The sequence below is a fragment of the Poecile atricapillus genome, chromosome 3, assembly GCF_030490865.1.
Source record: "Poecile atricapillus isolate bPoeAtr1 chromosome 3, bPoeAtr1.hap1, whole genome shotgun sequence".
NCBI lineage: Eukaryota > Metazoa > Chordata > Aves > Passeriformes > Paridae > Poecile > Poecile atricapillus.
Window position 1 is genome coordinate 79,460,149 of NC_081251.1, and position 23,746 is coordinate 79,483,894.

Below are 23,746 nucleotides of genomic sequence, written 5' to 3' on the forward strand. Positions count from 1 at the left end.
TATGTTGCTATGGAAAGTTCTACTTCTGACAAGCATTTTCTGGTGAAAGTGCAGATTTGCAGACATTGGCATTTCTCTGCATTTCACAAATGGTCTAAATTGCAACAAACTGCTATGCTGTATGTAACTGTGTTTATGGACAACCCCCCATCCTACTAAGGAATTTTCTAGCTTTTGTCCTCATCACTCCTGAAGTTTTCATTTCCTCTAACTAGTAACATGTTTCTTTGGAATAGTAGACTCCATACAAGTGGTGGGACCTGATAGCATTACATGAAAATTATTTTTCCTGGGTAAACTTTCCTTTGAAAAGGTTTGCAAGGAAATTAGGGAGAATGGGTGGATACAATGTGCTTGTGTTTCTACAGCTTTGTTAAAAATAGCTTTTGTAAGACAGTGCCAAAAGAACAAGAAAACACCACCCAAATGATAGGGAAAGAGATAATGAAATGAGATAAAATGTGGTTAAATGATAGCAAACAGCTGTAATAGAAGGAATGTGATGGAAGTAATAGATAAGCACTTGAGATCGGGTATGGAAGTCAGATTTAGTAATGTTAGCTCTCTGGGGGGGGTCACGGATGGGGATCTTGCCCTTTGCTGCTGCTTTTCTGCTGCAAGAGGCAGGCGATGAAACCAGGCATGCTACATGGTAAGATTGTGTCCTTGGAGATAGACAAGTTAAAGTAATGAGGAGAAGGGGCAAATCAGACAGATGGCTGTGGCTATTTATAGTGTGGTTTAGGACATTTGTTACTTGATTCAGAAATTGTTGATATTTACAGTTTGTTGGCTTTTAGATGACAGTCCTCTTGTTGGATTAAATGTCTAGTTAGAAGCTGTTCTGATAGCTGGATAATCTGAAAACGTTGTTCAGAGAAAAAGTAATGAGCAGTGAGTTGGTGAAATCAGTTATTAAGTTAATGGAAAAATCCTAAAGATGCAGTTTGACCAATAAAATAGAAGATAAATACAGTTTGAAACAGTTTTGTACAAGATTTTCAAGTATGATGATGTGGGTCAAATTTCTGAGATTCTCGGTCAAAGATGAATTGTCAGAAGTGCTGTAAAAGTCTCCTATAAAATATTTTTTCTCATAAGGCAGATAGTACAAAAGAACCACCAGTGGTTAATGTTGCATACATCTCCACTACAGAAAAGCAGTAATTTCAACTTTGTTTTATATATATCAGATAAATCAAAATAAAGGCAAAAGAAAAGAAACCATAGTCACGATACTGAGGCGTGTTTATTTGGAAGAAGGATACTAAATGGGCCTTGGTGACTACCAGATAGTCTCTCTTGCACAAACTTTTTTCAAACTTTCTATTTGCAAGATTCATGTGAAGCAAACTGTATTCTGTACTTATGTGCATGTTTGTCAGCTAATTCCAGTATAATTGTTGATATGCTGTCATGGCTTCTTTTATTTAAGCCAGGAGGACCAGTGAGAGTAAATGCTCAGTGATTTTCAGAAATTCGGAAATTTGTAGAAGTAGAATGTAAGTACAAATTGATGAGACAATGTTTTTGCAGGTGTGAACCTGCTTTTTTGATTTTGTTCTTTCTTTTTTTTTTTTTGCATAACTGATCTGACCATTTCCTAACATCAGATATTTCAGTTCTTCTCATATTTGTCAAACCTGTAGCTTAATTTAAGTATAACGAAAATATGTTTCTTAAATAGCCTAAATACTTTAGGAAAATGCTGCTGTAAATACTGATGTAGTATGAACAGAGAGTTTTACAATGTTATATTGTCTCCAAGTGGTCTTTAAACCTTTAAAACACCTTTCATGGAAAGTTATACTTGCAAAAAGAAAAAGGTATTTTTCTGTTTTTCGTGACTGAGCAAAAATGGAATAGATTACTGTGTTCTAGGTAGAAAACTTTGATATTCAGTGTCAGGTTAGAATATGGTGAAACATCCTAAGTGTCTTTATTATTGCACATTTTAAATTAAATTGGTATCTGTCCTACTCAAAATGTAGCCTCTCTTTTTCTGTTGAGGGTCTTGGCTCATGGCAATTTTATTGCATCAGAGATAAGTAACTTGGCACTGCTTGAATAACAAGTTGCAAATATAACTTAGCCTTTATTGACGTTTCAGTAGACACGGAAACTTTATTTACTAATTTTAGAATAGTCTGTGTAAAATTCCCCAAGGAAGATCATGTGAATTGCCTGACACTTTTGGTTCATCTTAATTTAATGCTAAAAGAAGTAAGACTGTACAAATATGAAGCCTTAACTAAAACTGTTATCAGTACACAGTTTTCTGAGAAAGTAAGTATTGGTCAGTAGCCTACTCATCTTTTTGGCTTCACAAGGTTGGCAAGCCTTATCAAGACCTCACTTCAAAGTTTCTTAGTTTAAAAGTGGCAAAACCTGACTTTGAAGTAGATGAGGGATTCTTATGTTTTAGTTTTGAATGCTGAGAAATGCATGAATACCTGAAAGAGTTCTTTGGAATAATTTCAGAGTGCTCAGAATCCAAGCTTTGCAGACAATAAACCAGAAATAAAAATTCTCTGAAATGGGAAAACAAAGGTTCATTTTATCTGAGTGACCTGTTGTGTATGGGCCTGTAGATGATCATCATCCAGATGTTCTTTTCCTATTTGAAAAAAATTTGCTGTATGCTCACTAGTATTGAATATTTTTGAACATAACCCAGTGATAAAGAAGTTAAAGTTTGCAGTGTGGAAAGACTACATTTTTTCTGGTCTTAGCCAGGAATATGTTTCCCTTCAGTGCAGTCACAAAGGGCAGGATTGCAAAAGCATCAGAGCAAAAATGGCATGCATGATATTTGTCTTCTAGCTTGTAAATAGGAGGTGAGAAAAAAATCACTTATCTTTGTATTTGTTTCACTTGGTGCCCGTTAGTTTAGAGTAGTCATGCTTGAATACAAGGAGTAGCTGATCCTGGATATAGGAGTGAGGGACAGCAGTGTGCCAATTGCCTCTGCAAATGCTTGTGTGCTCAAATCTGGTTCACTCCTCTTTCTGTTACTGAAGCCAAATCTAAAAATCCCCTCCAGATTTTTTTTCTCCTTTGTCTTGCCGTACCCCAAGTGATTCATTCAGCTTGTGAACTTCCATTGTCTGTTTAAACGTGGGCCATGTGTCTGTTTATCAGTCCTGCTGCTGGCTGCTGTCGCTGCATTTCTGCCATTCTTGTACAGCAAGTGGAAAGGAATTTGAGCATTTGCAATTTAGGCTCCAGCTCATAATATGTGATTATTTTGTGACATGCCATTGCAGTGTTGCTTATAGAATTACATCATAGAATTAAAAGCTACACTCTTTTTGTGATTATATCAGTCTATGTGGCGCATGATCTTGGGTCAAAAAAAAAAAGGTTGATGTTTACCACTTAAGTACATGTACCCCAGAAATGACTGGAAGTTTAAAGGAAATTTTTGCTTATGAAGAATGATTAAATTAAGTGACTATACATTGCTTGGCAACTGTTTTGATGCTTACAATTGCTAGAACAGTGAAAGACAGCACTGAAGAGACGATAAAAGAAAGACTGGCTACCTGAACAGAGATATATGTAGTGAAATGCTTCAAACTGCAGAAAGACAAGTCTTCCTGTTTTTGAGATGCCTAAATTAGTAATCAAGGTATTGCCAGGTATAAATTGTGAATATGTTCTGGATCATTTATTAGGAATTTTTCAGTCTTAATGAATTTGTTTTTCAAGCAGTGTTTTCTCTTTGAAAGCACTGTTTGAAAAACAGAGACAAAGAATGTAAGTAAATGGCATTTTCAGCCATGGTTTTTTACTGTAAATTAAGTCTTTGATTTATTTTTGGATGTTTTTTTCTGGGTTTATCTTTGATGCTAGTTTTAGAACATCTCTGAGAAGTCCAACAAAAATAAAGTGCCTGCAGCAGGTTGTGCTGTGCATTGGTCCCATGAGGTGCTATCATCCAGCATGAGCATGTGAGGGATAAATGGGATGAAGTACCTTCTGTGTGGGGTAAAGTTAAATATACCTTGGTGCCTGCCAGTCATTTCAGCCTGTGGCCCTACTTCAGTTTTGTGTTATCTTAAGTGACTACAGGAATTACAAAAGCTTCCTAGCCTCTCTTGGCACAGGGTGCTAGTAGGTGTGTGTAGTGATGTGAAGTATGGTGCCTCTTAAAATTGCTCTCCAGTTGTACTACACCATTGAGATTTCCCTTCCCCCCTCCCTCTCTTTTCTTCTCACCCCCAGAGCATGCCTACACTTATTTACAAATATATTTAAATATGTAGTGCTTCAGTGATCCAGCTATAATCTAAAATACTGAGTACCCTGGCAGCCTGCAGAATCGTTCTGGCAGGTCTTGGTAGACCGGTTAGCACAATTGTTCCAGATTGATTCATCTCTATGATATATTTAGTTATTTTAGCTATCTGCATATTTTTTTGCAATACTTTTCCTGCAGTTTTCCCCTCCCTTCTTCTGTTCTCTTTCTCAACCTCTGAAGACCTGGTTGTTGAATTATGGAAGCATTATGTAGAGAATTGTGTGTCTTAGTAGCTCTTTGTCAAATTATGTCTGTTGACCTTTAAATGCCCATGAATTTGAAGTGAGGTTTACTTTAAAATATTATGATAAATATTTTAGAGAATAATAGAAAGGCTTTTTATAATTTTTTAGTCTTATGAATTAAAAAAATAAATTGCCTTTTAACTTGAAGTGGCTGTAAAATCAGGAACTGATAGAAGTTGATACTAAATGTGCACCAGTTGTTTAGCAGTCATAGTATGTTTATTTTTTAAAATTTCCTCTTAAAGAGGAATATTTTTTTATCTCCTGCTTTAAGGTAGTGTCAAGGTATAAGCCTGAAAAGATGTTTAAATATTATATATATGTGTGTGTGTGTTATATATATATACACACACAGAGTATATATATATATACATATATACTTTAAACATGCTTCTTGTTGTGGTTGCTGATTCAAGAAATTATGAATTTCAGTGTAAATTTTTAAACATCAGTAAAATCTGGACTTACTAAGATGTGATTTCATTATTTAATAATGTTGTTATGGCTGCTAAGCCTATATTAGGAAGTCAACAACATTTAAAAAAGGAGTTGTTTCTAGCCCAGTGCTACATAAAACATTGTTTCAGCTTTTTGTCTACTTCACAGTAATGTGACATTAGAGCCTTTTGAGGAATTTCATAGAACAGTAGCGTTGTTGCCTCTGAAATTGTTTTTAGTGTAAGAATGAATGTTATTTTTAAAACTCTTGCTAGAGAAGTGGAATAGTTAAGGTAGCTACAGTGCTGTTACATAGACTGGATGAGTATGACACTTTATGTTGCAGTTGGTCATGCAAAAAATTTCAGTGAGGTAAAGTGGGAAAAAAAATATGGGACTCAGCAATTGCAGCTGAAATAGATTGTTCCAGGCACGTCTTTTTCCAGTGTTCTCTGGTTTTGTGGTGGCTATTTTTTGTTTGGATTGATTCTGATTTTTTTCTTTGTTTTATTTTGTTTTCTCCTTCTCTCTTGGTTTTAATTTTACAGTTGAGTTGGAATACAGTAACTTGTAGCACTTAGCCTGGAATAAACTCGAGGCGGATCCTGCCTTGATTCTTGCTGTGGAGCCAGCGGGGCCGGGTGCTTTATGGAGATGATGCGCCCCACCCATAAAGCAAGGAACAATATGAGGTTTTGCATGATCCCTGTAGGCAATTTTGAGTTTTGCAAAGACTGGCATAAAACTTGATGCATTTTAACCTTATTACCTGGAAGGACAGTTGTTGCAGAACCTGTTTGTTGGGAATATTTGTGAATTCTTGAAATTTTTGGCAAACTTTCCCAGGAGTCGCCAAAACCCAAGCATTATAACACTGTAACAGTGTTGCAGATTACTTGAAGTGGAAGGGAATCCTCCTTTGCTGCTCTATTCCCTCAGGTGTAGCTCAGGCTTCAGATTTGACTTGGGCTAAAGCTGCAGCCATGGGAAGTCACCTGTGGAGTCTCAGTCTATTGGTAAAATTCTGTCATTTGTGCCTGAAACATAAGAAAACTGTAGTTGTTCTGTTCAGTTATAATTTTCATCATGTTTCAAGCCAGACCTCCTGCACATTAAATGTTTGCACAGACATTTAGACAGGTGTTGTCTCTGTATTTTAATTGGAAATAGTGATCCTACTGTTACCACTGTATTGTTACTGCTACATGTCATAATTTGTCATTTTAGGTATTTAAACTCATTGTACTTGTTTATTCAGTTTACATTTATCTGGAGAATGTTTCTGTTTGCTTTATGGTATGAACATTTAGATTCCTTTCCATATTTCTGGTTAATTACCAAAAGAATGAAATTTTAAAGAATGAAATCTGCTTAAGATATATGAATTGTTAGAGTATTAGTGTTAGTATAAAATTTCAGTTATTATTTTAATACTGTCCTTACGTGCAATATAAGTAAACCTGAATATCATCATTAATAATTTCTCAAATAACATTTAAGCTTACATGTATAACTGATGTTTATTGTCCACTGAGGCTGATGTAATTGTTATTACTCAGTACATGTATAAATGAGGGATAAGGGTTGCTAACATCTTGTGGAAAAGAGAGGGAATATTTCTCTATGTTATGAAAATGACTAAATGTAAGTATTCTCATTTACACAGCCAGAATTCTTCAAAAATAGTATTAGGGATAAGTATACTACTCTGAAGAAAAGCATGATCAAACTATGCTAGAAACCATGCAGCCTCCAAGGAAAGAGAAAAATTATTCTCAGTTTCTTGAAGTACCAGTAAAACTACTTATCTGTAAAATATATCTATTAACCTTGAAGGATCCTAGCAATAAGCTTATGTAGGACTGGAGAAATGGCTCTTGGGCTGGGGATTCCTCTGTTGTTGCCCCATGCATTTTAATTAAGAAGCACAAGGATTTCTTGAAAATCCAGGAAAAAGGAAAGTTCTAAGACATCATTAAGAATATGGACTGACAACAAAAGATGTCCACATGAAGCAGGTGTCATATGATATTTCTTAATCATATCGATTTATGTCTCTCCCTCTTACAAAAGGAAGCTGTTAAAACTATTGAGAAGTTGCATTTTTACATTTAGTTTCGGCTGCTACCGGTGGAATTTAGTCTCAGCTGTTATCACAGTAATGCTGCTTTGACCTTTGTAGTATAGCTGTGCATGAGCCGTGTTGTTTGCCAACCTTCCGGGTAAAAATGTTTCATTCCAGCGTATTCAGTTAGTTCATTCTTGGCTAGAAATTGCTTGCAGACAGCAGGTCACATAATAGATCACTTCAGCTTGTGTCCTGATGGCATTGGATGATCTTCTTCATTGCAGCCAAATACATATTTACATCATGATTTCTGTTTTTAAAAGTGCATTTTGATGTTCTCTCTCTTCTGACTAGAAGAGTATGTGTTTAGTTCCACTGGGCCTATGTGGAGGTAGGGAGTGAGAATCTGTGTATTTGTACAGTTACTGCAAACGAAGTTATGTGTGCCTGAGATGTTCCTCTTGGGAGGGATGCTGACCTTGTAGACTTGAGATGCTTCTCACAGTTACTTTCCTCAGGGTAGGAAATGCTGACTCCAGCATCAGCATTTCTTTCTCTTGTGCCTTTCTTTAAACCTGAGTATAAAACTGGCATTAGAATTCAATTGTAGTTCTTGATGCTAGAGTGAGAGATTTTTCTTTTGATTCAGTTGACTTTTTTTTCATTTTTAAATTCAAATCTATTTCCCCTGTTGAAGATGAAGACTGACTTAGTTGGAGAGCAACCAGTGTTTTTCTCTTGTCATAAACTGGCTGGTCTAGTTCGTGACTGGCAGTTAAAGATCCTTCAGGTGTCTGTCAAGCTATTTATTGGCTGTACTTGAGCAATTAAATTATGTCAGCTGGTGTGATATTTTAGAGCAGCTGCTATTGCTGTCCACCAACAAATGGGCTTTTGGAGTAAGATTCGTCTTGCCTAGTTGCCAGAATTCAACTGAGTTAGTTCTGTGCCTTCCCTTTATAGCTGCTGGAGAGAAAATGACATTTACAGACTCTGTTTTTCCTCACCTTGGGGTAAAAGTCTGTAGTCAGATTCTTTGGAAGCAACTATCTCCCTTAACTGAAATATTGGGTCTGCTTGCAAGGTTGTGACAGGCGAGGATAGGATATTCCTGCTCATTTTTAATCCCTGACTTTCCTGGTCTTTTATTTAAATGAAGGGCTTATAGGTCTCCATGCTCAACAGCTGATGGTGTAGACCAATTGCCTTTTATTTTGTCTGTGCTTCTCAAGAGACAGATGAGATGCTTGAAGACTTAGCTGTAGAGGTGTGGAAAGCTTCTGATCCTGGAAATGGCAGGTGAGGCTGAGGCATGAAGTGGTGACTGCCTCTAGGTATTTTTGCCTGAAAGTGTATTTATGAATGGAGCAAGCACAGGAACTTGCCTCTTGATTTGAGCATTAGGTACAAAAGCAGGTAGTTCTTGCTTTATGATTAGGAATTAATATCTTGCATTTGTCGTAATTTTCTGTTTAAAGGAAATTTTTCACAGGCAACTAAATACTTGTGTTGGAAGTTGATAGAGGTTAGCTGTCTGTTTTCTACTTGACATTTATTTACTTAGGTACCATTTCTCTCCTTGTATCCCTCACCGAAATACATTTCCCTGTTTTTCTTTTTCTTCTTCTCTTAATTAAAGTATTTCTTAAGAACTTTCCTTAACCTGTTTTAGTAAGTATCATAATTAACACTTAACCCTGTATTATTACAAACAGGGTTTTATTTTTCTTTTGTACTTATTTTAGCTGAACATGGTTTACATCAGGTTTTTTTACTAATGTTATGTATCTAACATGTATCTATGGAATTATACCCTGTTATACACTACTTTACTTAGTGAGCAGAAGTACTTTATCATCTTCTCTTGATATTGTTAGTAAAAACTTTTATCTGCTGAAGGCTTTTTGTATGCCTATTTTATCCATTCCTTATCCTTTATTGAATGTTTATCCAAGAGAGAAAACAAACTCTGTCAAACAAACCAAAATTGCTTTAGTTCTTATCTATATTCTTTCCCTTTTTTTTTTTTTTCTTTTTTTTTTAGATCTGTAGTGAGTGTGCTTCTTAGAAGGCTTATCTATGCAGTGGTTTTTATAAGTGTTTAATGTTTATGAAGCGTAGTAAGCCAATTGCTTTTGAACTCTACAAATGAATATTAAAATAACTCGGGAAGACACACACACTTAAGAGCTGTGCTGAATAATTTTGAGGAAGCAGACTCTAAATTGAACACTTCCTTTTGCAGGCCCAGATTGCCTTTCTTCAAGGTGAAAGGAAAGGACAAGAGAATTTGAAGAAGGATCTAGTGCGGAGAATCAAAATGCTGGAATACGCGCTCAAACAGGAAAGGTACGCTGTTTTTGCAATGAGCATGTGATGAAGAAATGCTGAAGATAGAAACTTTATTTTGCCTTCGTATTTGACAAAACCAAGAAATATTTCTTCTTTCTCAGTTCTCAGATTGACAAATTTTACTGTACTAAACAAAGCACTAGTCTAAATGTCTGCATTATGATAAGAGCAATAGCTAAAATAGTGTGACTCCAAAAGCATGCAATAATGAATGCTTTCCCTTGGTAAAATTCCACTGAACTGTATAGATTATACTCCAGAATTACAGTGTATTCTCATTTTGTTCATAGTACTAGCTTTGTTTATTAATATGTGACAACTGAAATCTTGAATAACCATCTTCAGTCTAATAATTACTAGTTTTTAATCTTGCTGAGTTTTCTGTCTTTTCAGTATGTTAGATTCTACAGAATATCTTCTGGAAGTTAATTTTGTTATTGAAAAAATATTTATTTTAAATTATTTTTATTTATTTATTTATTTATTATATTTATTTTATTTAATATTATTTTAAATGTCTTTGTCCATGGACATTTTGGTACAAGTCCCCAGTTTACCATTTTATTCTTACATATACTCTCCTGTTACTCTAACCTTTGAGGCAGGCAAGTTGTTTTTTTCTCATGTTTTCAGAAATCTCTCTGTATAACTGATTTATTTTGAGCCAAGCTTAGTTTAATTATTTTAATTAATGAAATATCTTTTAAAATTCTTGAATAAAGAGTATATTTATGGTAGTGCTGCAAAACAGTAATTTCTTGCATTATCATTTTCCTATCAGATAATTCCTGTTTCTCTTTAACAAAATAAGCTTGTGAAATAGTTTGTTTAATAAAAATAAGATTAAAAATATACACATACGCAAATGAGGAATAGAATATCACTTGCAGATAATTTTGAAAGGACACCAATAGTTACATTCCTGTATTGCATTGAGATTTTCTCATCTTATATGGGCTACTTTTGACCAAGACATGTCTTCTAGAATCCAGTTCATCTCCTTCTGGTAGCAACCAGTTAATCCACTAGCATGGAGATGCAGCCAGGGTTCTGGCCAGCAGTAGCCCCAGGGCTCCAGCGTATTTTCTTCTGCTTTGGGGAGTTCTTGGAGGAATGCTTAAGGTAGATTCTCTTTTTGCCCAGGCCTTCTTATGCTGCTGATCTTACATCAAAGAGCCTGGGAAAATACAAAATGTATGCATAATGGACTTTGCAGTTTATGGCTGTGGAAAGGCTTATGTTTGAAGATTACAAAGCTTAGTGTCATTGGTTCAGTTAAAGATATACTCTAAGTTATATGTATTCTGTAAAGATTTCTTGTATTTCAAAACTGGGGGAGCTATTCCTGATCACGTAAAAGTATCTCTAACACTTCATGTTCATAACCCACTGAAGTTAGCAATTTAAAATTATCAAATGTAAATACATTTTTGTGTAATAGCAGAGAAACTTTGTAACATTTAAAAAAACAAAAATCAAACTTCCATATGGATGACGAAAATGTCCCCCAGTTTTATCCTGTAAAATCCACCTAAATTATGATGTTTAAAACTTAATGCAACAGTCCCTGTCAGGATTAGGAAAGAACACTTGGTGGCTTCTTACTACAGTTTTTACATCTGTATCTTTTATGTTGCATGTTTTTCTGCAGTGTGTGGCATTAGCCTCCATTACTCAGGTCAGTAGGCTAGAGTCAGCTGATCTGATCCAGTGTGACAGTTCCGCTATGGGTGTGCAGTGGTTCTGTAAGCAGATGTGATGCTTGTGACTGTTGTGTGTGCTGGAGACAGCTATTTATAAGTTTGTAGTTTTAAACAGCAGTTTTATTTGCCAGTTTCTGAAGAATTAGTCTTGTATTTCTGCTGGAATTATCTCCCAGCAAGGGTTCTTGCTTGATACTTCAAAGAACGGCAACATACTGAGTTTGGAAGCACTGATCTCTTTCCCAGCATTTTCCTAAATCAGCTGTCAGCCAGGTCAGGCTGTAGTCAGGATGCTGGCATTTTCCATTGGGTTCTTAGAGCTGGAAAATGAGATCCTACAAGGTAGGAGGAAGACATTCCTGTCAAGTTTGGGGAAGGTTGGTATGTTGTGAGGGAGAAGAGAATCATTCTTGTATTCCTTCATTTCTGCCCTGGCTGCACAGCATTTCAGATCTTTCTCAGCTAGACAAAGTAAGTTATGGGTAACAGAACAGAATATGAAATTGTGGACCAGAGTACTCCATGTTCACAATGCCCTCAGGAAATCATGAAAAAGAATTGAGCAACATTTATTTTCTCAGGTACATGCTTCTGTGAGCTGCTCTTCTTTATAGTGGCAGTTCTGCATTTCTTTTATCAAGCGAATAATTTCAGATTTACTATAAATAAACAACTTCTGGTGTGTTGTTGTTCTCTGTTTCATGTCATGTCATTTTATCGTGGGTAAGGTAGAAAATAAGTTTTACTACTGACTGTCATGTTTTTCTGGCAAATTTAGTTTAATGTTTAGTCTTCATGTCAGTAACTGTGAAGTTTTCTTTTTATTGTGTGTATAGCAAGCCAGGTTATTTCTGCTGAAGAGTCTTAGTAGGTGAAATAGCAAGGAGCTTACAAGGAGTTAGTGCATAGTTAAGTGCTAGCATTTTTCAACAGCAGTTTTGATGTAGTTTTGTCAGCATCCAGTAGATTGCAGTGTGAGGCTGTTCAGAGTTGAGGGTTACTTTTTATGACTTTATCAATACTTGCTCCAGCACCAGTAAATTGCATTGGTGCCTCTGGATTTTCAGGAGGTAGCTGAAAACATAGTACTGTTTCTCTCAAGTACATGTCCTGTTTCAGCTAGTCTAGCTCACTTCCTGTCTTAACATATTTCAACCAAAGAACTGGACTCCTGAGCCATGTCTCTAGAAACAGTTGATTTAATTTTATGTTGTTTTCTGCACTGATGTGTATGATCAGTGTAAGGCTGGCGCCTTCTCCCCTGGGTAGAATATCTCGCCATGCTGTTCCTGGCAGTCGCTCTTGTTTATGTCTCTTGATTTGGCGGCAGCTCCCAGATCTTTTACGGATGTTTTGGCAGGCTCCCTCAGCACAGCTGGATCAGATGCTTCAGGTCTGGAGACAGATATTTCCAAGAAATAGTGGCTTTTTTTGACTGGAATCAAATTTGTTTCTGTGTGAAGTATTCAGAAAAGTTTCACTGCACTCAGGAAATTTGGATGAAGGCTTTTAGCATTTTCCTAAGCAATTTCTTGAAGTTGTGGCAGCCATGTTGAGTGTTTCCAAGGACTGAATAGAAGACACATAGTTTAGTTAAAATACTGCTAATCGAAAGAGGAGAATTGTGTAATGAAGGACAGAAGCCAGAGCAGCGGCAATACTCATACTTACCTGAGTAAGGGCATCTACCCAGGAACCTAGTTTCACTGTTGCTAGAATAACTCGAAGGCTAATCTTCAGATAGAAAATATCTTCTGTGAAGTTGTATCCTTCAGGTAGTTATTTTCAAGTAATTTTTATCTTTCTGCATACTGTTAATAATTCATATGTAATTTTCAGAAATGGAAGGTAAGTCATTGAAGCTGAAGAAGTTTCAGATAATAAGTCTTTGAGATGTTTCTTTTTCTCCCCTGCCACTAAACCACTGTTCTTTTTTTTGACCAGGGGATACAAAGGTTGAAGAAACTTTCACTTTACTTTATACTTTTTTACACAAAAAATGCTTTATCTCTTTTTTGTGATGGTAGTATCACACTACTGGGATGTGTGAGCTAGAGTTCAGTGTGAGCTGCAGAAGGCCAGTTTAAAGCTGTTAATAAGTGGACCATGTGATTTCTGAGAAAGTTAAAAAATTAAGTGTTACAGATGGGCAGGAGATACTCTGACATTGTAAAACCAGATTAAATTAAAATGTTGTAACGTAATAAGTGATATTTTGAATTTGTATAGAAAAGAATTAGAGGTTATCTTGTGAAAAGTTTCATAGCCTTTGGTTGCAATATGTGTAACTGAATGGTCAAGACTCCCTTCTTGTCCTGGTGTTCAGCCCTTAGTGCACTTCAGAAAGAAGATTGTTTATCTTTCATGCCTGTGACATTTTCAGCTGTATCATAAAAAAGTGTCTAATAATAAATCTCATACTGGCTGAAGAAGTGTAGAAAATATTTCCTAGATGGCATATTAGTAGTCTATACTGATTTTATGGGAGTTTTTTGTAATATTTTTCTGAACTTTAGAAGCTGACCACAACTGAGTTCAGTGTGTCACATACTCTGGTGTGATACTCATGGTTCTGTTTCAAGTCTTTGTCCTGTTCACAGACCTGAATTTATACCAATTGAATTTAATTCAGGTTTGATTATAGCATTAGGGTTTTTTCATTATTTTGTGCAGTCAGAGCTCTAAAACTTTGTTTTTAACTTTGCCAGCAGTATTGAAAATAAGGATTACTTTTTGGGATTTTCATCTCTTCAGTTGCCTCTTTGTTAGAACATGGTTCTTCAGCCTTTTCTGTAGCGCTACTAGTCTCTGCCTGCAATATACAAAGTTAGGCCCTCTAAAAGGTAATATCTTAGTTCAGTTTGGCCCTAAAATAAATTTAAAGGGCCAGTGGTGTACAAGACCATGTAATCTACATTATTCTCTTGAAATAAAGAAGCTTTAAAAGCTGTTGCATTATGAGGTGGAACCAGTTACAGAATCCTGGTACTAACAGTTTAAAATGGATTTAGAATGAATAATCTCATTTTGCTGAAATGATTTTATAATGCTTTTGATGAGTGGGGGAAACTTCAGCAAGAAAAATTGTTGATTTAAGAGGGAAGTGACTAAAAAGTGAGCAAGCATGGATTTAGGAGATTGAAATAAATATACTGAGAAGTTTAATAAACTGCAGTATGAATCACTGAAAGATGAATTTTGGAGAACATGAGATCTGAGGAACAGGAAAGGTACAAAGAATGATCCTTTCATTGAACCTAGCAAACATTTTACTTAGGCTGGAAATAACTGACAAAACTTGGTAAGAAAATTAGTGAACGCATAGAGCATAGTGGAACTTTGTATAAAACCCATGAACGAAAAGGAAATGTTGACTGCTGCAAAACTAACTTCTCTCTGAAATTGTTTGAAGGAATGAAGTAGAATACATGTGTCAGTGATCCAGATCGGAGCGTTAATATTTGTTCATTTCTGATAAGTCAGATCAAAATAGATTACACATTAAGCTCTCTTGAATTCATGACTGCATAAAAAATTGTAGTGTTTAAAGTTGGTGAGATAGGTTGGTGACAGGGAGGAGGATTTCTTAATTCCTGATTAATTATTGCTTTTCATTAGTGATGGTGGGAGAAAAGTATACATAGCATCGATCTTTAACAATAATGAAATGCATTTGTTTTAGCATGGTAATGTATCATTATGTTAATAACAATGGATAGTTTATTGTTAATTGTTATTATTAATTGTTATTGTTAATAACAATAAATGGAGAATTGGAAAATGAAAGATAAATATATTGATTGAACATTCAGCTTTGATTTTGTTCTACTCTTGGTTACTCTTTTCTGTACTGACCAAAATGTTTAACTTCCATCTATTGCTTTAATACATTTCAAGCACATCCTTTCTTCTTTTCTTGTTGATTTTTGCTCAGCTGAGTTAGAGCTTAGTGCTCTGGCCCTTGAGAGTTAGTTCCTTCATCTGTCAATGTTGCTATGCCTAAGAGGCACTTCTTCACTCTTCACTTACCCTTCTCAGTCAGAATTAAATGTTTATTATAATTAAAACACAGCTGGATTAGTAGGAAGCTAGTACTGTCGATATTGAAGCATAAGAACTACCAAGCATTCTTCAGCAGTGTTTTGTTAGAAGTAATGGGCTTTCTTGATGAAATTGGAAAAGGCTGAAGAAAGCAGTAAAATAATGAAGATACTTAGGAAGCAATCAAGAGGTGCAGGTAACTTTAAAACATTTTCTGCAGCCATTCTTGATACAGTCATGTGAGCTTAGTGAAAACTTGCCTCATACAATTACAAAGTGTCAAACCCATTAATTTTTTGAAAAACAATTTTAAAGTGGAAGAGCTCCCTTGTGCCTAGTGGAGCTAATGAAACTCATTTTCATGTTGGTGCTTATATGAGGTTTGTCTTTTTTTTGATCTTTTTCAGCCTGTTGCTTGCTACCCTACACTTTGCTTTGTACATTTACGTTTGAACTTGAGTTTACATGTGTGCTGTTTGATTGTCCCAATACTCCCAGGCTGCACACACAGCATTTCCTGAGTTCTCAGTCTTTTGTTTAGGGTAGGAACTAGTATAAGTGCCACTCTTCTACCCAGTTGTGAATGTATAAAACTTGCAATGTTGTACTTATAAAGTTATAGCGAGAGAAGGAGAGAGCTGATTGCAAAACTGGTAAAGGCTCACTTTGTCTCACTTTCTCTGTTGTAGTGTTATAAGACTACTGTAAGGAATCTTGAATAACTTACACGTGCATGTGTAATACTGTACTACTGTGATGTTATTATGTGTATTTAAAAGTCTATACATACTCAGTCTTTAGGATGAAGCTTTTCAAATCAAAAAAAATTTCCATTATTGTGTAGCTACTTTTGTTGTCATTGTATGGCATGCTTTGTGGGGCTTATTGCATTAAACCTTCTGAAGGCTAAATAATTTGGAAGTCTCCATTTCTGCACTTGGTCAAGTGACAGACCTAGCAGCTTTGGGTGTGGGTGAGATACTGCTAAGTCTTACTTAGAATAGTTCTAACTGAGGGCCTGCTGCTGTTGGAGAGCACAGCATTTCGAAGAATAAAACTAAAGTTTGCTTAATGGAGACACAATATGAGATATGAAGTAGGTGGCACTGAACTGACATGGGTGGTAAAAATGTTTCATAGTGATGGCTAAAAAGGAAAGACGGGGGAGTTGGGAAGAGAAGCAGAAGAGTTGCTTGTGTCCACAGGGAAGGAACCTTTCATGTAGCAAGAGCGTTTTGTAAAATCTTCAGTCAAGTGCTCTGTGTATTTTCTCAGTATTCACAATGCATTTGCATCAGAAAAAAATATTTAAATAAAATTATGTATCTGAGGTCATGGTAAAATTTAATGCTTTGCTTTATTCCTTTCCTAGAAGAAAGGAGTGGCTTTTCAAGTGCAAACAGGTGACATTTATGTGTTTAGAGACATCCTTTAAATGTACTAATAGATTTTTCTTTTCTTGTTTGTTTGGTTTGGTTTCCTTTTAGGGCTAAATACCATAAATTAAAATATGGCACAGAACTGAATCAGGGAGATATGAAGCCACCGAACTATGATTCTGGTAAGAATTTTTTGAGAATGAACTTATTACTGGCATAAAGGCTTAACTGTTCTGTGCAAATGCTGAATTGATAGTATTGATAAAATAAATCTTTTAATGGAGCAGTGAGAATAGAGATAATTAATAAAGTCTATATATTTTACTCTTGTGCAATTAAAAAATATATGCTAGTGCCTTAAGAACCTATTAATAAATCAAGTTAGTTTAGATTTTTTAAAAAATCTCAACCCAAATGAGCAGACTGCTCTTGGAGAGTAGTTTTTCTGTCCCTTAGTGGTGTGTCTGGATAATTTAGAACAGGATGATACTAGATTCATAACAATAGATCCTTTTGTCTCTGGATAATTCTTCTGAATGAAATACATAATTCATAATTTTTGTTCAATTACCTCAATGGTATTCCAGGAAAAAAATATTAAAGTGCATATTAGACATAAGCGAGAATTTTTGAATGGGTGATTTCTCTGCAGAATTCAAATGATTGTTGGAAATACATTTAGCTAATTTCAGTTTTTTGCCTTGGTCTCTGGAAAGCTGATTTGTTTTCATCTCCTACTTCATACAAATAGATTTGAGCACTGAACTGGGGAAATTAAGAATTTAGAACACTTCCTTTTAGCCTTCTGCCTCCCTATGCTTTCCTCAGGGGAAAAAAGAATACAAAAAAGAGGTACAGAGATCTGGCTATAGGTCAAGCCATTGAAAAAATAGGTAATGCATTTTGTGTCTCAGTCTCCTGATGCTTCTACTAGAATGAAATTGGAACCACCTATATGTAAAGGCAGAGCATAGCGTGTCTACACATCTTATCTGTCACTTGGTTTGTGGGGGGGATGGTCTGGCTGACTGTCATGGTGATTTCTTCCCTCATTGGGTTTAGAAAGTCATTAAAGGACCCCCAAACAAACAAAAAATCCAACCCCACACACCAACTAGCAAAGCTTTACACCAGGCTTTTCTTGTCCAAGTTTTTAATGAATGTTTTAGAAATTTTATTTCATGTGATTATCAGTGTTATTGCTGTAACTGAAGAAATACTGAATTTGGTCCTACTAAGTGAAAGACCTCAATCTGTGTCTGGACCTTTTGAAAACTTTGTCCTAATGATACTACAATCCTAGGCAACCATGTGGTTTTTTTGTAATTTCTCATGCAGCTACAGCATGTTGCTCCAGTTTCCAGCTGAGGAATGTAGTGTGAGGCCTGGCTTGCCCAGCAGAGGTCTGGACTGCAAAGTCAACATTGTGGAAATATTTTAGCTAAAATTCCATTATTCTCATTTATCCTGTTGTATTCTATATATAGCTATCTGAAATGTGTATTTTTGTTTTATATCAAATCTGGACTGATGACTTAAAATAGAAACTTTTTTCTAATGTTATTTTGAAGTTGTTTTTGATGGATACTTAAGATGTATGTCCATATGTTCCCCTCACCGTGTCCCAAGTTTTCTTGCCCAGTTGAGAAAAAAAGTGGAAATGTTGGTAGTAATTCTTCCACATGTGTCCTTGTTGTTTTCTTTATGATCTCTTGGTGAATCTGTAATACAGTTTTGGAAGAAAGATTTCAATCTCCTGGTAAAGGGATACTTTAAAAAAAATAGTTATATATACAGTTGATCTATTTATACTACATATGTTGTATCTTCTGCTATAATTTCCTCATAATGCCAGTCTCTTCATTCTTATCTGTAAACCACTGCTACTGCTAGCAGTCATCATTTTTGAGGAGACTAAGCACAAGAGAATTCTTGCCTCTGGATATACTTAACAGTGCCTTCAGAAGAATGAGTTTTGTTTTCAAAAGGAATTTTCAGGCACATTTACCTCAGTCAGGTTTAATAATTATAGACTGAGCTTTAGTAGCTGTGTGTTGAGTCCAGCAATGTCTAGTTGTCATTGGAAAATGATTGTGCATTTGGTTATTTCCTGTGGTTACTATTAAATAGATTTGTGAATATGAGATGTTTAAAATTCATATGTTTCTCCTTGCATATGAATTCTGATTACTATTTGATAACTTCTTTGGATAGGTGGTAGGGGATTTTTGTGTAGTGTTAATTGAGTTGTTTAAAGGTAAATGACTTCCTGATGAGAAGTCACATATCAAGTTACTCATAGGACTGTACCACTGGTTTTTCTGGTTCTTAATTCTTGTTTGCACAGGAAGTTTGTTCATCCTTTAGTGTTTGGACCACAAGGTTTTCAAGTTTTGTAGAGGCTTTGATAGATAATAAACCAAGATCTTTTATCTGGGCAAGCATATGCATCTCCTCAAGGAGAGGAAAAAAAACCCCACCGTCATGTGCTGTGAAGCTATATATGGAATAAACTTGCAGCTGTTGGTTGCCAGCATTCTGATAGTTTTCCTAAGAGAAAAACCATGTGATTTTTGTAGATTACTACTAGATGAAGTAGTAACATTTGGTTACAAATTTATGGTTGAGGAAAATGTGATGAAAATTTTTAAACAATTTTTCAGGTTAAAAAATAACCAAACTGTTTGTTTGTTTGTTTGTTTCTACAAAACAAATACAAATAAGGATTAAATTGATCTGTTGATTTATGTTGAACTGTCAAATATTGAGAAAATTGGGACGTTGTAAGATAGTATCGTGCTGCAGTTAGCAGTTAAAGATATTCGTATTCTGACTTAATGTGAGCAGCAATTACCTTGGAAGCCCAAAGCAAAACTTGGACTGTAGCCTGACTGCCATTATATGCCCCTAAAGGAGTTAGGAACGTGCTTCATAGAGTACGACTGTTTAGGAGTTAGGACTAGTGGAACTTGCTCTCATAGAGTAGGCTGTAGCTGGAAATCTTTATGTGTATATAGCACTACAATTATGTGCTGTGTGCAATTTTTTTTTCTCCCTTCATCATTTGCACTTTGAATTTTGTTATTAAACCATTCCTAATCATTTTAAGGCAGATCACATTTTTCTCTTCAAGTGGATGGGCATCTTTTATAGAAATAGGAAAAGGAAAAAAATGTAATAAAATAATCTTTTTCAGATGAAGGGAATGAGACAGAGATTCAGCCACAACAGAACAGTCAGCTAATATGGAAACAAGGACGACAGCTGTTAAGACAGTAAGTGTTGAAAAAAGGACTCAAATACTGAATGCAAAGAAAGAATCTGCTAATGAAATATGATGGTGATGGTATTTGATTTTTTTTTCAGTTATATTTTACTGAAAGAAAAGTTAGTGTGTGTGATGAAGTTCATTGAGCTTCTGCAATACTTTTCCTTGGGTTTTGAAAAATATAATATTTTGTAACTTCAGATGAGAAGCCTTGTCAAGCCACAAACACCTGATCTCAGTTACTTTTCTTTCACTGAGTATAATCAAACAGTCTGCTTGGGAGAACAGTGGGTCATGACATTTTGCAATTAAAAAGCAAAAGACACAAGTAATTCTGCTAAGAGCTGTGTAAAATAAAAGCAGCTAGCGTTGCAGAACGAAAAGTTTTACTTCGGCTTGCTTAAGTTGCAGAAAAGACTAACATCCAGATGATTAGACTAGATGTTTTCTAATTCTCTATTCATCTCAATAAAACAAATGTCTGTTAATCTAAGTTTATTTTTGAATTGTGGTCATAATAACTAAATTAATTGCCATGATATTTGGTGTGTTACAGAGGGTTAAATGAGAGGGGACTGAGACAGTAAGAATGGTCTGGAACTTATATTAAAACACATTTTTCCAAGGAGTTGTGCAAAAGTTAAATTCGTTGGATGGCTTATACAGGCTTTTCTTTTGCAAGAGCTCAAATCTTTGCATGCATATTGAATAAATGTAAATAGAGTGGTCTTGACTTGGATCATTGGCTTTGAAGATGAGCCATTCCTTCTCAGCGCAGTTCATACAAGAGTGACACACTGTTGAATATAGAGTACATATTACTGACAGACTGTTTTGCATAGGTGACTTGTTCGATTTTTCTATAGCCAACAGTCAGTATTTCTCTCCTAATGTGGTTATGTGAATGATATTGTTAAATAATTGGAGGAAAATGTTCTTGCAGGGAAAGTGCATGTCCCTGATTCGTAACAGCTGTCACTGTAAACTAGTATTTCCCTTCTTTAGAGTTGTCTAGAATATTGGCAATTTAATCAGTTCAGTGCCATTAACTCCATGTTCTAGAGGGAAGGACACAAACCAGTTTTTACTTTTTCTTTTTAAAATTGTTATTTCCCTCCTGCTTGTCTCAGGACAACACGGCATATTGATGAAAGAGCCAGCTTTAAACCTACAGAGCCAACTTTAGGCTGTGAGGTTTTCATATAATGATTTTTGCTGTTCAGTCTTTCTATGGATGACAAAATTTTGCAGAATAAAGAAAAGGCCAGACAAAGATTTTGTCAAGCCTAGTCCACCATAAATAACAACTCTTACTAATGACTGCAGCTACAGAATTTAGTTTTTATTTCCTGTTTTCTAGGCTTCTTAATAATGTTCATATAAGGAACATACCTGGTGCTTCTTGTATCTAGTTTCCATGTGTTAAAGAATAAAATTACCATGGCTGTGCATGAAACTCTGGTGATTTTTTAAGGCAGTTGTAAGCATTTTAACTGAAAGTGCTTTTCCATCCATTTTAGTAAATGAATGAATAACGTATTGTATAACCTCTGACTGCTAGGCTCTCTGATTTTTTTTTCCTCAGTGACTGTAGAGGCTGGTACTGCAAGAGGCGATCCCTCTGCAGCTGGTACAGGATGATTTACAAGCATGTTTCACCAGCTCAGCACCGTAGTTTGCTAAGCTAAGGGATTGAGGATGAGTTCAGGGAGAAGTTTCCACTTCATGTTTTGCCAGAAGTGAGACGTGCAGAGAAGATTAGCATGAGTTCTCTTCCTTCAGGTATCTACAAGAAGTGGGCTACACCGACACGATATTGGATGTGAAATCAAAACGAGTGCGAGCTTTATTGGGCCTCTCAAGTGATGCTTCAGAAAAAGAAAACAGAAATCAAGAGCCAATGGTAAATGGCACAGAGAGCCAGATTAAAGAAAACGCAATGATTGGGTAAGCATCAAGATGACTTTGTTATCATTTGCACTTAGTGGTGTTGAACAAAATTTTTGTTTACTGAGATTTCAGGATTTTTTCCTAGTTTGAGATTAGAGCAATTCTAACTAATTTTATTATATTAAGCAATAAGTTTGGAAGTAATTCTTTAGATTCACATCTTAAAGGCACCGTAAGGTTTTTTTTTTCCATTTGGATGGCAGCACTAAGTCAAATCAAGCCTCTTTTGAGATATGATTGCTAAATGTTTAGAAGTCAGTGTGGTTTCAAGTTAATGGTTTGTTTGTATTGCTGGATGCTACTGTGTAGGTTGCAGGCTTTGCTCTTCTAGACTATGCTGAGTATGACAGGCTAATCTATATAAGAGAAAGTCGGGGGTTTTTGTTTGTTTTTTTGGTTTTTTTTGGCTAAATCTGAAAAACAAAGTCCGTTTTCTACTGATTTTGTTTGTAAGTTTTTGGTTTTCTACTGATGAATAGACATGTAAATGTGACTGAAATGTAAAGTATTAATTTCTGTGTTTTAATATTTCTAATACTATTGAAAGTTAAAGACAGTAAAAGCTTGTTCTTATTTCTTCTCTTATGTTAAAACTTAAGAGATTTAAGATATTGTAGTTGAAAAACTGTAAAAATGATGAAAATTATGCAGAAATGTAGGAACAACAGATGAGGTAGCTGTTTCAGTAGTAGCAGCATAGCTTTCCTCAGAAATCCTCACTCTTTTTTCCTTTTCTGTACTCGTGGGTTGAAATTTAAGACCTTTATTTTCTAAGACCTAATACTTTTATATATCCACCCTCTCTTCTACAAAGCATTTGTAAGGGCTCATTTATACCCTCTGATAGCTGCAACAACTTCAGGCCAACCAGTTACATAATGGCAGAAGTTCATTGTAATTAAATGTAATGCCGTGAGATGGAAAACTTGAATGTGTGAGAAAACCTGTAAGCTACTAAAATATATTGTGTTGATACATGGTTGACAAGTCATGTCCTTTATGTACAGCAGCTTTGTTTCGAAGAACAAGGAATGCTTGATGGCTTGCAATAACAGTTTTGGTTTGATTTCTGAGGAAGTGAAAGTGTGTAAATAATGCTTCTCCTCTTACACTTCCAAATTTATTTACGTTTATTTACATAGTTTGAAAAAGGTGGATATGTGTATAAGGTAATTACTTGATGGATGAAATACCGGGACAGTGGTTTTGATGCAGCAGTTTTGGATATATTTGAATTTCTTTCCATCTGCTTGGTTTTGGGATAGAGCTGACATTAGTTTTAACACTTTGTAGTGTTAAATCTTATCCTTACCCTCTGGCTAAGGATATTTACTGATGGAGAAAAATGAATTCCCTTCCATTATGGCTGTACAAGCTTGTCAGCTGTAAGGCTGATCAGGCTGCACACTTCAAAAAACTGTTCCTGCTTGTGATGCCTGAGATGGCAGACTGCATTATAGAGCTTAGGGAAGGGTTTTGATAACATAATGAACAAGAAGAGACTCCAGGGCTTTACAGTGGAAAAATTTTCCAGGGTTCTTGTTCAGCATGGTCATGTCATCTTCACGGGTGATTTTGAATTTCTGGATATCCACTGAGATCGCCCTCACTGGAAGGAAAAAGTCAAGATTTTATTGGAATTCCTTGATTAATCTAAGTACAGTACTACCTTTCAGTGCTGTGATTCTTCTGGGTGCATCACACTTCAGACCTCTTTCAGTTTTTCTGCCAGGAAGCATTCTGTGGCTTGCTTCCTGGCAGAGACTGCCTGTTATTTAAGAGCTATTTCATCTTGTGCTACCTCACTGTTTCTGTGACGTGTGGCACTGTTCACCTTCTTCCAGCTGCATCATTAATTGACTCTGAGATTTCAAAGTACAGCTTTCTGGTAGATGCAAATCAGAAATAAGCTCACATTTACCTGTTACCTGTCTCATGTGATGTCAGCATTACTTCAGCTTATATAGAAGAGCTTCTCTTTGAAAAGTATAGCATTGAA

The 23,746-nt window shown here is 35.6% G+C and overlaps 1 protein-coding gene across 6 annotated transcripts in view; it reads left to right on the forward strand.

The window, feature by feature from the left end:
- Positions 1-23,746, forward strand: part of STRN (striatin) — a 69,028-nt gene that overhangs the window by 3,862 nt on the left and 41,420 nt on the right. For all 6 annotated transcript variants that reach the window (XM_058835979.1, XM_058835980.1, XM_058835981.1 and 3 more), the window contains exons 2-5: positions 9,300-9,403; positions 16,638-16,711; positions 19,726-19,804; positions 21,580-21,744. In XM_058835979.1, coding sequence (XP_058691962.1) covers positions 9,300-9,403; positions 16,638-16,711; positions 19,726-19,804; positions 21,580-21,744 — 422 coding nt within the window. The remainder of the gene's footprint in view (positions 1-9,299; positions 9,404-16,637; positions 16,712-19,725; positions 19,805-21,579; positions 21,745-23,746) is intronic.